The 13,298-nt window shown below is 40.6% G+C and overlaps 1 protein-coding gene across 2 annotated transcripts; it reads left to right on the top strand.

The window, feature by feature from the left end:
* The first annotated feature begins 388 nt into the window (after positions 1–388).
* On the top strand, positions 389–9,375 carry LOC117417735 (mediator of RNA polymerase II transcription subunit 6). Of its 2 annotated transcripts, none has more exons than XM_034927513.2 (8): positions 389–485; positions 1,274–1,433; positions 4,113–4,204; positions 4,697–4,779; positions 5,464–5,572; positions 6,662–6,777; positions 7,811–7,838; positions 8,796–9,375. In XM_034927513.2, the coding sequence occupies exons 1-8, from the start codon at positions 473–475 to the stop codon at positions 8,921–8,923; spliced, it is 729 nt and encodes a 242-aa protein (XP_034783404.1). In that variant the 5' UTR covers positions 389–472; the 3' UTR covers positions 8,924–9,375. The 2 variants fall into 2 exon arrangements, with proteins under 2 accessions (XP_034783404.1, XP_058847277.1); XM_058991294.1 differs by lacking the exon at positions 389–485 and adding an exon at positions 569–1,118.
* The last annotated feature ends 3,923 nt before the right edge of the window (positions 9,376–13,298 follow it).

The raw sequence follows: 13,298 nt of genomic DNA, 5'->3' as shown, positions 1-13,298 counted from the left end.
ACAATATTATGTTGAATAAAAAATCAAAAGCAAAGTCTGATTTCTATTAAATATGGAATAAACAATGGTGGATGCCAATTACTTTTGTCAATTTCAAGTTATTTCAGAGAAAATTGTGCATTCTTCGTTTTTTGTGGAGGGGTACCAACAAATTTGAGCACGTCTGTATATACATTTGCTTATAAGAACAGCTGCTTACAGCACTGCTTTTTCTTGAAGGACTTGTAGCGCGTGTTTCCCGTAAGAACCGGTCGCGGTCAATTGAATAAAATGCTCATCAGTATGTCATTATCACATGAGATATGATTATGAGATATTTATTAAAACATAATGTATTATAGAACGTATATTGTACAATAGGTCCGTAATGCCCTTACCTTAATGGCGATTCTTATGTATCGTTGACGTCACAAAGTCTTCGCCCGCTTGAAAGGTTTCGGGCGCCGGAAGTGCACACGATTCAACATTCAAGATGGCGACTTCAGGTATTTTTTGATTTGATTTTCAGCTTGTCTTCATTTGTCTTTTTGTTATATGTATTGTTCTGAAGTTACTGAGAGGCGAAACGTATTAAACCGACCCCTTGCACAGCACCGCTACCTCGTCTTCGCTGTTTTCCTTTCTATAAATAAACGAGCAGGGTCTTGCAGTGTGCTGTGCTGTAGTGTTCACAGAGATACGTACTTGTTTCATTGAAAACGTTGTTAATAATGTAATGTATGGCTCTGAGTTTGCTTGGCTGCATACCCGCAAATAAATAAACTCATGAAGTTAAAATATGTGCCTAATGTAATATACAGGGCAATTCAGAAGCTGCTGAACACACCAGAGGGAGGGATTTTATCAGTGAATGAGCGTTAGGTGCTGTTGAAATGTAACTACATTCCAGAGACTTTTTGTATTCACCCATATGTTGTAGGTTGTGCTTAAGCACAGGGGAGCAGAACATACATTGTTTTTATGTCCTGTTAACCTTTTATGATATTTGCAAGCAAAACAAACTGACACTTGATTCAGATTAGCTAATGACTAGAAGGCAATTACTCCTTAGTGTTTTTAACATGTCTCTTTACTGTTTAAATAAATGAATCTGAATCAACCCAGAAATAATGCAAAAGGTAAGAACCTGATTGCCAGGTGGGGCAGCGGCAATGCTAGTTATGTTCATAAAGGTGGGGGCCTGGGGGACTTCATGTAACATCATACCCTGATACTGAACAAGTGGCTGCATTCCGTCCCTTTGAGCGTGGCTCTATGTTTCTCCTGTGATCAGATAACCTGCTGGGAATCTCGTGGGTGGACAGCGGCTGGATTCCCATTCTCAACCCCGGGAATGTTCTGGATTATTTCTCTGAGAGGAGTAACCCCTTCTATGACAGGACCTGCAACAACGAAGTGGTCAAAATGCAGAGGCTCACCCTGGAACATTTAAAGTAGGTGGTGGTTGTGTTTATGAAACTTGTAATAGCCGGTGCTTTAACAAAAAGGAAGGATAAAACAAATCAATAGATAGAACTCTCATGTAACAGCATTGTCACAGGTCTTTTTTTACGTTGTTGCTGATCTGTTTGTTTTTCAGGCTTCGTCTTCACTCAGGTAAAGCACTTAATTATACTCCACCTGGTCCAACATAGCTTTCTATGGTACACATAAACAGGAGTCTAGGGCTCAGGTGGGGATCCTATTAGCCTAGTGTAAGAAGTGACCTGAGTGAGACTAAAGCTTGGAAGACCGTGGGAGTAAACCTGAAATAAAGCCTTCTTGAAAAAGGCTGTTCAATGATTAGAAAACTAAACAAAGGTGTTTCAGAAAGTTTATAATACTGTATATACAGACGGCATCTCCTTGTTGCAGGTCAGTTTTAGGAATAGTGGGACAGCAAGACAGCAGATCTGACCAGCTTTGAAAGAGAGTTGCTAGCAAGCACTTGATGGGCAGGTGTGCTAAAAGTCTTGTGGTTGTGCAAGTTATATTATACACATACACTTGTCCTTTTTACACCCTCAAGATTGTGATAAACAGTGTAGTTGCCTATAATTCTACTGCCATCTAGTGTATTGTCGCTGTAGATTAAATTCTGACTTGTCATTTTAACCACATTATTATTATTAATTATAAATACGGCTTCTGTTTTTCTTTTTTTATTAATTACATTTTTTGGTGCTTATTTTTAGCTATTTTCAAGATACCCCGAAATCGTATACTGTATGAAATTATTGTTTTCAGTTACTTTCCGAAATGCTTGGCCATTTTTTCCTGTCACAATATGTATGGTAAACTCGACAGTACTTGCACACTTCACTGGTACCTTCTTTCCTTTGCTGTCTTTCTCAACAAAATCCTTATGGTCACAAGCATGTTCTTCTGGGGGTTTTGTGTGTAGGCATTTATTTACAGAATCAGTGATAGATAGTAGTTTTTTTTTTAATGGGAAAGGGATGAAGTCAACGTGAATTGAGTAACTGTTTCCGGCTTTTTTCTGGTGTTTATTGAGTATACACAAATTTCATTTTTTTTGTATCAGGGTTGTTTTATTGGTTTTTATCTGTTAAAACAGAAAATCAGAAGCCCTAATTATAAATGCATACAAATCTATGACAGACTGCATAATACATAATATTGACAATCAACAAGAATAATACACACATTTTGAAAACAAATATGTAATGTGAACGTATTTGCTAACAATGTGAAATTAAAAAATCTCCTTATGTTTTCGTTCACAAAATATAAATCTTGCCTTTTTAAACAACACTGCTGTGTTATTTATATTACAAAGCTAAGAGGAAAGCACTATGCTGCTCATAGAAAACTATATGAGGCTCCTGTAACACAGAAAGTGGACTAAAGGTTGAACATCATTGCCAATGATGTTAGTAGTTTACAAAGTGAACAGTATTTTATTGAGTACTCACCACGGCTTTTTGATTGGTTAAAAATAAAAATCCCCAATATGTGAAAGCTTAGACGTGTTTAATCCTAAAGTTTAGGGAATGAAACGGAATCTAACCCCCCTAATGCAAATAAAAAGATCAACAGCAAAAAAAGGACTTTGGAGGAAAGGTTATTGAAAGTGAAGGGTCCTGCTTTTTCATTGGAGGCTCAGTGAATAATAACGATGAAACCACACAACATCAAGATTACATATGAAGACTAGATCGTTTAGAACCAGGGATTGACTAAATGCTGTGTGGGGCTTTCAGAAAAGCTCTGAGTTATTTCTGTTTTACCCCAGATCAACAAAGCCAGGACATGATATCCAGTTTTAAAGTGCTTATACCCAGAGTGATGTCTTCACATTCCCAGTGGTACGCCTCACATCCAAGGCAGAAGAGCCGGTAGCAGATCTTAGGGATCGATAGTGCTTAGCAGGCTTTGTAAGATTTGATTTATTAGTGCTGGAAGAGTTCTGCCCTTTTTTTTGCACTGTATAATAAAAATGTTTTGTGTTACTACACCAGGCTGCCCTAGATGGCAATCTTACACTCTATGTATTTTATAATCCTAGAACTGCAGGGCTAAATCTTACTGATGGTCTTATTTTATTAATAATCATCTGTACTGATGCAGAAAACGAATGAATAGTTTCATTAAAGCACTAGAGGGCTTTACTATGATCACCTAATCTAACGGGACACCTGGAAAGAATCTGGCCATGTACTCCCAAGTGTGCAACATTGAGGTTCAGTGGACTGATCTAAATACAATGTACAGTCAAGTACAAGGCACGGTGCATATCGGGTGGGTGCCAATGTATAGAATATAGAAGTGTCATAAAAATCCATGTAAAAATGGCATGTCAGCAGTTACACAATATGGAGGATTGCATGGCATAGTTCAGTTGATTGTGAGGGGGGCTGCAGTGCATTTCTGTACAGTGGCTGGAGTAGGTGCATCAGTGGATGATAGTATAACAGTGCAGATAATATTGTTTTGTATCGGTGCACATCGCTTCAGCCCAAGGATTGGGTACTTTTCCTTGGGGTTCTCTATACTGTGTGTAAGACCCAGATGAAAACCCAACCAACGGTATGTACGCCTTTGTTTCAGTAGTCGTTATTGAACTTGACATTCTGTAATAAAATAATATTATTTATATATTGTATTCACAGCCAGATGGTTGGAGTCGAATACATTCTGCTTCATGCACAGGAGCCCATTCTCTACATCATCCGAAAACAACAAAGACAGTCTCCAAATCAAGGTGAGAGCCAAACGTCTCTGACAGAGGTGTTGATGCAGGTGTTTGCTTTTTCATAAACATTGCATCTCAATTAGGGCTTGCACAATTTCAGTGCAGTGTTACGACCCTTTTGCTTATGCAGCGGTGTGTTCCTGGAGTTTCTCCTTTGTTACAAGTTCAATAGCACCATAAAGAGGCACTTTAATTGAATCTAGTTAGTTTGCTACTAATATGGTGTTCAGAGCAGCACTTAAACTGTAAATCTAGGGGTGTCCGAAGCACTAAATGCATATCCTGGTCTTCATGTCACAATGCATGTGAGGGTCCTGATGTGTCGTAAGATCAAACTAATGACTAAGTGCATGTATTCCATGTAGTGGTATTGGTCTGGCATCACAATACAATATAAAATATACACAATGCATGCTTACAGCCTTCCGTCTAGCACACTAGCTGATGTAAAAAGGCATTTAAAATGACACTCTAACACCTGTTTCTTTTCTTGTATTGAAGTCATCCCTTTGTCTGATTACTACATCATAGCTGGTGTGGTGTACCAGGCTCCAGACCTGGGGTCTGTCATCGGCTCTAGAGTGGTGAGTAGAATGTTATATTATTTTTTTTTTGCACTGAGCCAGTCAGTTGCAAGATAATCGAGTAAGTCTGTAGATCAGAAAAATCTTTCAGTGTTTTTGTACTGAGCATGCCTTCAGTGCAGCTCTGTGCACGTGATTATGAAGCTGATCAGACTTACTGTGTGTAAAGCTGCCCATGTCTCAAAACAATGATAATTGAGTGTGCCGGCCTGGGAGCCAGTACAAGCTGTCACTCACAGTATGATGTGGATAAGGGTGGCTGCTAAGAAATAAATAATAATAACAAATGATAGACAGGGCATGGCCACTTTATTAGGAACGATCCTTAAATAGAAGGCAGGTGTAATGAGTCAGGAGAGACTCATTACACCTGCCTAATGTATTTTATCCAATGCATATATAGAAACATAAAGAGAGAATCAGGGCCGGATACTGATGAAACTGTGTATTTGAGGTTAAATGAACTGTAAAACAGGACCCTGTTAAGAATTTATATTTTCGCTAGCCGTTTTAAACAGCCTTGATCTAATAAAATGAAAAAAAAACAAACACACAAGAAGCCCTGTCTTTGAAGACGTCTCATCCTAACGCCTGTCAGTTTGTGTTTTAGTACTACTGCATACCTTCGCGTTCCATTCGAGCACACTGTAGCTGTTGTAAAGGGGGTGTGTGTTTGTTTTGAAGCTGTCTGCTGTGCATGGGGTCCAGTCTGCATTCGACGAGGCCATGTCCTACTGCAGGTACCACCCCTCCAAAGGGTACTGGTGGCAGTTCAACGACCAGGAGGAGCGAGGTCAGTTCAGCGGGACGCAGGGTGCTTATCCAATCACCGGGGAACAAAACTGCTCCTAACAATTCAAGCGCAAGACGCTGCAGATGTCATTTTATTTAATTGTTTCCCTCGTCTGATTCGTTTGCAGTCATTAAGAGGTTCTGGCTTCTGATTCTCCAATATTGAGCTACCATTTTTCTCTTTCTGTCGTTTGGAGATTTGCTGCCTAGGCACTGAACATACGTCCGCATTCCTTTCGAACCATGTGACCATGTGACCTTTCAGCTCTGCTGACCCAGCCTATACATATATAGAGGGGGTGAGTAGGTGGGACCAGCCAAGTTGAATAGCCAGTTTGGCACGTGATTTGAATGGAATAAGGAAGTCTGTTCAGTCCACGTAGTTTGGGATTCTCCACACAAGCTCACAGACAGGTAAACACGGACAGAGAAAAAATATAACAACTCAATATTGGATCAACAGAACCCAGAATCATGTAACATCATTGCAAACTATATTCAGATATGTGTGTATTAAATGTGTATTCAGTCACTTGTTTAGTGTCTGTGGTGATCGCACAGTTTATTGGACAGGCGGGACCCCTTTCCCAGCATAGAAGTGTTACTTGTTTTTTTTTTTTTACCGTCCCCTGACTCTTCACCTGATTCCCTACCTTTAATACAACTGAGATGCTCGGCTGTGTAACTTCTGAACAGGCACCCACCCTCGTTATCATAACTGAATTCACACAATCCCCAGTGTACTGATATAGATACAAGTAAAGTAAATCCTGCCACACCACTCAGTACTATCATGCTTTGGTATTGCACTTGAAGCACTTGGTTTTCTCTCTTCATTCACTTCCTGTGTTACAGCACATAGCACCCCACCTGACCTCACCTAGAGTCCTGTGGGCAGCATAATGAAGGAGGCTCAGGTGGGGACCTGATACCTGGTACACAGGAAGATAATATAGAGTATCGTGTGGTGGTAGGATATTTCTTCACCTAGAGTCAGTCAAGATAAAGTATGAAAGGTTTGTGTGAATGTCATTCTGAGAACAATAGGTATGAGAATACAATCTTTGAACAGTGTTTGGTTCTGTTGTAGAAAAATCCAAGCCCAAAACCAAGAAGAAGGAAGAGCCGAGCTCGCTGTTCCAGAGACAGAGGGTGGACATGCTGCTCCTGGACCTGCGGCAGAAATTCCCTCCTGCGTTTTACCAGGTAACCTCCGAGGGAGAGGACATCGACTGTCTTAAAGGGGTAACCTCCGAGGGAGAGGACATAGACGGTCTTAAAGGGGTAACCTCCGAGGGAGAGGACATAGACGGTCTTAAAGGGGTAACCTCAGAGGGAGAGGACATCGACAGTCTTAAAGGGTTAACCTCAGGGAGAGGACATCGACTGTCTAAAGGGATAACCTCAAGAGGGAGAGGACATCGATTGTCTTAAAGGGGTAACCTCACAGGGAGAGGACATTGACGGTCTTAAAGGATTCACTGTTAAACAAGGCAGAATAAAGCACTGCTGCCTTCTACATTCATAACACAATACGTGATTGTCTGTAGTACAGCCTGCAAAAAGACATTAGAAGCCTTTATTTAAAGCAAGTGCAGAGACACATTTTCAGAGAATATACTCATTTTAACAGTGTGAAACAAACAAACTATAGGGAGCAATAATTGAACTAGTATATATTATTTCATAGAATTGCTTCCGAACAGGCCCCTGTGTTGTGGACCTCAGTATGTGAATATTCTGGTTGTTGGTTTATACTGTACTGCTGCACATCAATGTTTATTTTAACAATGTATTTGTAATGGGGGTTTTTTGCGCTGGGGTGTCACAGTTGACTCAAGTCCAAACTAGAAATGCTGAGAATGCAGTTAAACTATGTTTCAAGTAGCTTGGTAGTGAGTCCCTGTAGTGTTTGAGGGTGTTTACAGTCACTCTGCTGTCTGTTCTACATACATGAGAGCAGGTGGGGCTGACAGGTATAACATTCCTGTTAGTTATTACCCCCTTTGGCTGGAACACTGTAATGGGGATGCACTTACTCTGAGGCTGGTAATTGGCTGCATCTTAGGAACAGGTCACCTCAACCTTAGAGAACTCTGAATCAAGTATTGTCTTGCTTGTATCCTACATGAATACCTTTTCTGTTTGCGTATAGATAATTAGAACTAGAAAAGTGTTTTATTTTTCAGAATGAAGTGAAATTTACCAGTAACACTATTTTTTACTGTTTTATTTTCAGCCAAAGTCTGGAGAAAAGCCTATACCAGGTAAGGTTTTGTACTGTATATTAGGAATTCTCTGTGCATAACTGGGTTGGGATTAGTTCCTAGTTTCTGGACCCAGCAATCTCCCAGTTGGGATTAGAAATCTGGGTGTAAATTTACCAGTTATCCTACTAAAATTCCATGGTCCTGACACCTATACATTTACATGTATTTCATTGTTCAATTATTTATTTGCAATTAGGTGCTAGTGGATTTTGATTTAGTGCTCATGAAAAGGACAATGGCTCAGGCTGCTTTCAGGAAGATCCCATGAGAGCTTCCTCTCACAGCTGTGCAAGCGAGAGAGACACAGAGAGAGGGCCCTAATCCTGCCTGCCCTTCAGTCCTGGGCCTGAAGCAGATCATGTTTCAGAATTGTGTTGAATTGTGCAATGCTGTGGTAATGTTGATTACACTGATGTCCACTGGTCACTATGTTGAGACCACCAAACTCATTGCACGTGTGAGCCGGATTCAAGCCCAGGCCTTCAGAGTTAAAAGGCATTGAATATTATACAGTACGACAAGTGTCGAGAGATCTAGCGTTCAATACCTGTTGTGTATTCGGCGCAGCAGGGTGAATATTTTATTTTTGTACCTTTTTAAAATCTACATTGCTTTAATTCAAACCTAACAACAAAACGACTGGCCGAATCAAACTCTTCCCGATTCGAGCGTTGCTAAGCAGATGCAGAGCTTGATCTAAGGAAGGCAACTCTCTAAATGCAGCTGTTTCATTTAGGTTTAAACATACTTTTTTTCCCCATACATTATACCTGTATAAACAGAATACTCCATGAACGTTCATGGATTGTTGTGGTCGGCCATCCTCATTTGTGGAATAACTACAGTACTCCATAAACATTCATGGCGTATCCTGTATTAATTCCATGTAGGTATTTACATCCTTTTCGTTCATGGCGTATCCTGTATTTACATCCTTTTCTTCACCCTCTTTAGTGGAGATAAAGAAGGAGCCTGAGGCGCCAGCAGAGACAGTGAAGCAGGAAGAGAGAGACTCTGCCAAGAATCCCCAGCAAGCTCCCGCCACCAAAGCACCTCCAGAGAAACGAGCGAGGCTCCAGTGATGGCACAGACACACACACACACCCCGAACACAGAGGGACAGGCTGCGGAGTGACGTTTTCTTTTCACCTGCTGTGAGTGTCTTGGCTTTGCGATTTGGGAGTGAGACCCACCCTCTCCAGGCACGTGTTAGGTTCTGATGGTGAAGACGAGGGGCTTCCTTGCTGCTCCTGAGCTGCTTAGTGCCAAATGGACAGGGTTTGATGTTCTTGACTCAAACTAGACCATGGCAGATGGGCTCATGTTCATGCGTTAGGTCATCTGTCAGCAAACAGGCAAGCAAGCATCACGACCTGCGGATACTGTTCATAGCATTCAGCCACATTTAGAGTCTTTAGGATTTCTTGTGGTTTTTGTACTGATCAATGTCATTTTCTATACTGTACTTGCAATGTATTGCAGTTTTGTTTTTCGTAAGAAAGAAATTGAATTGCCAATAAATCTTTTTATTCTGCTTCTGTTTGAAATTGACAATACATTTAAAACATGCTGCCATTTATCATCCCATGGCGGTGTCTGTACCTACATAGAGCCATGCTGAATCACTGGGATACTTTAAGACCCAACCCTACAAAGTTTTGAGAACAATCAGCTAGTAGGAACCGGACGAGCATTGATGGGCCAAGTGGCCTCCTCTCGTCCGTACATTTTCTTAATATTCTTTTATATCTTGAACTCACTAAGGACCGTCTTTTGCACAAGATACTGTGTGTGATACAGCCAGGGCAGGGAGATTCATACTACTGACCTGCAGAACTTACTATCAAAATACACTTTTGTCCCGAGGTTTCTCTCCCATTCATTTATGCAATGATTGGGATAGGATTGAGATTGTGAAATCTGTTAATAAATACATTCTTGACTGTACCTTCCCCTGCTTTGCCTCTCCTATTATGCTGAAATGTACTACGACAAATTCCCTTTGTAGCCTGCGGCAGTAATCGAAAGGCAGGTTATTTATTTCACTGTCGTAATACTGCAGATTCAACAGAAAGAAGCTTGAAAGCAGTAAGGCGGGGAGCTTTACAAAATGAATTTAATGTTGAGCTTCTTTCTCTCCCTCCTCTGTCCTTATACAGATCTTAAGGGATTTGATCAAGGTTTCTGTGCACAATAATGTTCACAAACACAAATGCAATTTAAATGCTATCCAGTGCATTCTGCTAATCACGGACTAACTCTCGCTGTACCCTTTTACATTGCTGTTTAGGGGGTTGATCTGATCCCCAGGTTGTCCCCCCTGGATGCATCAACAGCCTATACATGGTCATCCCGGGATTAGCACTCAAAATAAGTGGTTCATGTAATCCAGGGAGACTCCCTGGTACTGTAAAATTCTTTAACAAACCCAGCTGTGGTGTATTTAAGCTCTTAGCCCAGGAGGGTGTAGGTTATTCAAATTAACCCCCTAGCTGCTTAGTGTTAACGCACTTTGCTTCATGTGGACAAATTGCTTAGCACACACACAAAGGCAGATGCACGTTTTTATGTATCATTGTGTGATGGTGAATAATGACACTGCAAAAGATTTTTACACAGGAAATGGTAACCTGCATTTGCTCAAACGTGTCCCATGTGCCGTCCTTCGGATGAGACGTAAAACCGAGGTTCCTATTGTAAGTGACTTTGCAGCAGCAGTTGTGATGCGTAGTTCACCCCCTAGTCTCTGTAAGTCGCTTTGGATATAAGCATCTGCTAAATGACTAATTCATAATAATTCTGGTACATTACAGTAAATGTAGTACAGTATGAATATTATATATAATCTCAAATACAGTAACGTACACTGCCTGGACACTGATTTGGATTTGGCATCGCCCTAGTGTGGGACATGTTCTCATGGTCTACCCTGGGTCCCTTGCTTACTCTGGAAGACCGAACGAATGCTGTAAATTACTTCAGCATCGTTGCGGGTCAAGTCCACCCAACAGTGCATCTCTTCCAAGGCGATATTGCGCTGTACCAGACTTGTACTCAAACGATTTGAAGAGCATGACAGATACTTCAGGCATCTTCCAAAACCATCTCCATCCAACTGAGCACGCTTGGGATGAACTTGAATGACACATTCATCATCTCAATCCTACATTTCTGCAGCCGCTGCTTGATAGATTAATGAATGAAAAGCTTAACACCCCTCAAGACACATCAAGGAAACCAGTGTCCCAGTCCGATACTGAGTGCAGGTCCTAATAAAGTGACCAGGCAGTGTTTGTACATGTACAGTTCTATGCTAAAGTTGTGTCAACTCTGCTGTGATTTGTGGTCTGTGTGTGTTAAAGAACAAAAAGAAATGAATACGTCTGCATTTTTAATTGGAACCCATCATCATTCAATTAAGACATAGTTACACGAAGTCCATTCTGACATGCATGTATAGTCATGTTTGTTCAAGTATTTCACTCAAAAGTTCATCAGATCATCGTCTTTTTTTCTTTAATCTATTTTGCTTTGCCGCATGGTTGCTGAACAAGACAAAACACAGAGTGCTTTTTGACAAGCTACATTTACGACAGAGATCTTACTGGTTTTTTTCAAACGATCAATAGAATTTGCAGCTTTGTTGCAACATAAAATAATTTTCGTTTCGGAAGCATAGTTACACAGCGCGTATTTATTAAGAGTTGCGGGGGTGACATCCCGTGCGTACAGACCGGGGTGTTGACAGCGTGTGTTTATATTATCTTTTTTAAAAATTATAATTCATTATAATGAAGGGCGTTCTAACGACGATGTACTGTATTTGCTGTCTAATCATTACCAACCATTATTTTTGGACCATTTCAGTGTCATTGAAAAGAGGGAAAAGGTTGATGAAGAGAATACAGTTAAGTGACTGAGATACTCTGCCAGTTGTGGTGTCACCATTTTAAATAGACTTTGCAGTTGAAGGACGTGGTGTTTGATGTCATAAATAGGGTTTCCATTGTCATTGTCTTAAGTTTTCACTGTGTTTTGTGTTACTACCTGCAAGGGGTCTGCAATCATCCTGAATTGTTCTCATAGCAGTGATCTACTGATTTGCCACTTTGCATCAAGTGTCCTTTTGTTTTCACGGCAATACACTGCTGGGTACTAGATGGTGCTAGAGCTTACTAATATCATGACACGTGGTCTGATCTACCTGCATATGTCTATAACAGGCAAGGAGAACTGAAGAGCAGACCCTGAGCTCATACTTATAGCACCTTAACATAGACACAGAAAAACAAACAAGCACAACATTGTATCAGTGCAATAAAAACCACTCCGTATGATGGCAAACATTATAAAAAGGTAAGGGGCAGTAAAACAAAAAAAAAAATCAGCTTTTTTCTCTGTAATATAATGGACTTTATTTCAAAGAAATTAATTTATGAATGACCTTCGCTAGGTACAAATCATTTAAGAGAAGTATTGAGGCTATGGTTGGCACATAGGGGGCGCTGTCATGGCATGTCTACTGGTGCGCAATGGCAATGTTTGTATCGCGTGGAAATGGTGTCACATTAAATTAACTGTACAGTTGAATTATTATTTAAATAGATATTTTAAAAAAAGAAAGAGTATAGGGTTCTGTATGAAAGATAAGCTAGTAAGCTCACTCGTGGGTAGCCTGTCTGACGTCTTGAGGAGTGGACAGGAGCTTCTATCGTACAGCGCCCTGCCATATTCTACACACAATGTGACTGAGAGTGTTTAGTTAATAAAGGGTTTGAATTATGTTTTTTAAAAGTGGTCTACATTATATGTTTTTATGTCTGTTTTAAAAATGGGTGCATGAGTACAGAATGCCACGTGAACCATTGATGAAAAGAGAGACACACATCAGTGATTTGTAATTTGGTTCACCTCAGAAATGCATTAGCATTGAGTACATCATTGGTATCTCAGTAGTGACTAAAACAGAGAGATTTCCATCAGATTTCTCATTCAGAGAGAGAGCCCACAAACATCACATCCTCCTCCAGGGTGCAGGAGAGAAGGGAGGCCCCTGATACTGAACACACAGGCTTTAACTGCAGCAACGCTGAGAAGCTTTCCAATCCAGTGGTTCTTCTCTTAGTTTAACTGCAGCAACGCTGAGAAGCTTTCCAATCCAGTGGTTCTTCACTTAGTTTAACTGCAGCAACGCTGAGAAGCTTTCCAATCCAGTGGTTCTTCTCTTAGTTTAACTGCAGCAACACTGAGAAGCTTTCCAATCCAGTGGTTCCTCTCTTAGTTTAACTGCAGCAACACTAAGAAGCTTTCCAATCCAGTGGTTCTTCTCTTAGTTTAACTGCAGCAACGCTAAGAAGCTTTCCAATCCAGTGGTTCCTCTCTTAGTTTAACTGCAGCAATGCTAAGAAGCTTTCCAATCCAGTGGTTCTTCTCTTAGTTTAACTGCAGCAACACTAA

This window comes from Acipenser ruthenus, chromosome 18 (assembly GCF_902713425.1).
Source record: "Acipenser ruthenus chromosome 18, fAciRut3.2 maternal haplotype, whole genome shotgun sequence".
Taxonomy (NCBI): domain Eukaryota; kingdom Metazoa; phylum Chordata; class Actinopteri; order Acipenseriformes; family Acipenseridae; genus Acipenser; species Acipenser ruthenus.
This window is presented reverse-complemented; position numbering and strand designations above follow the sequence as displayed.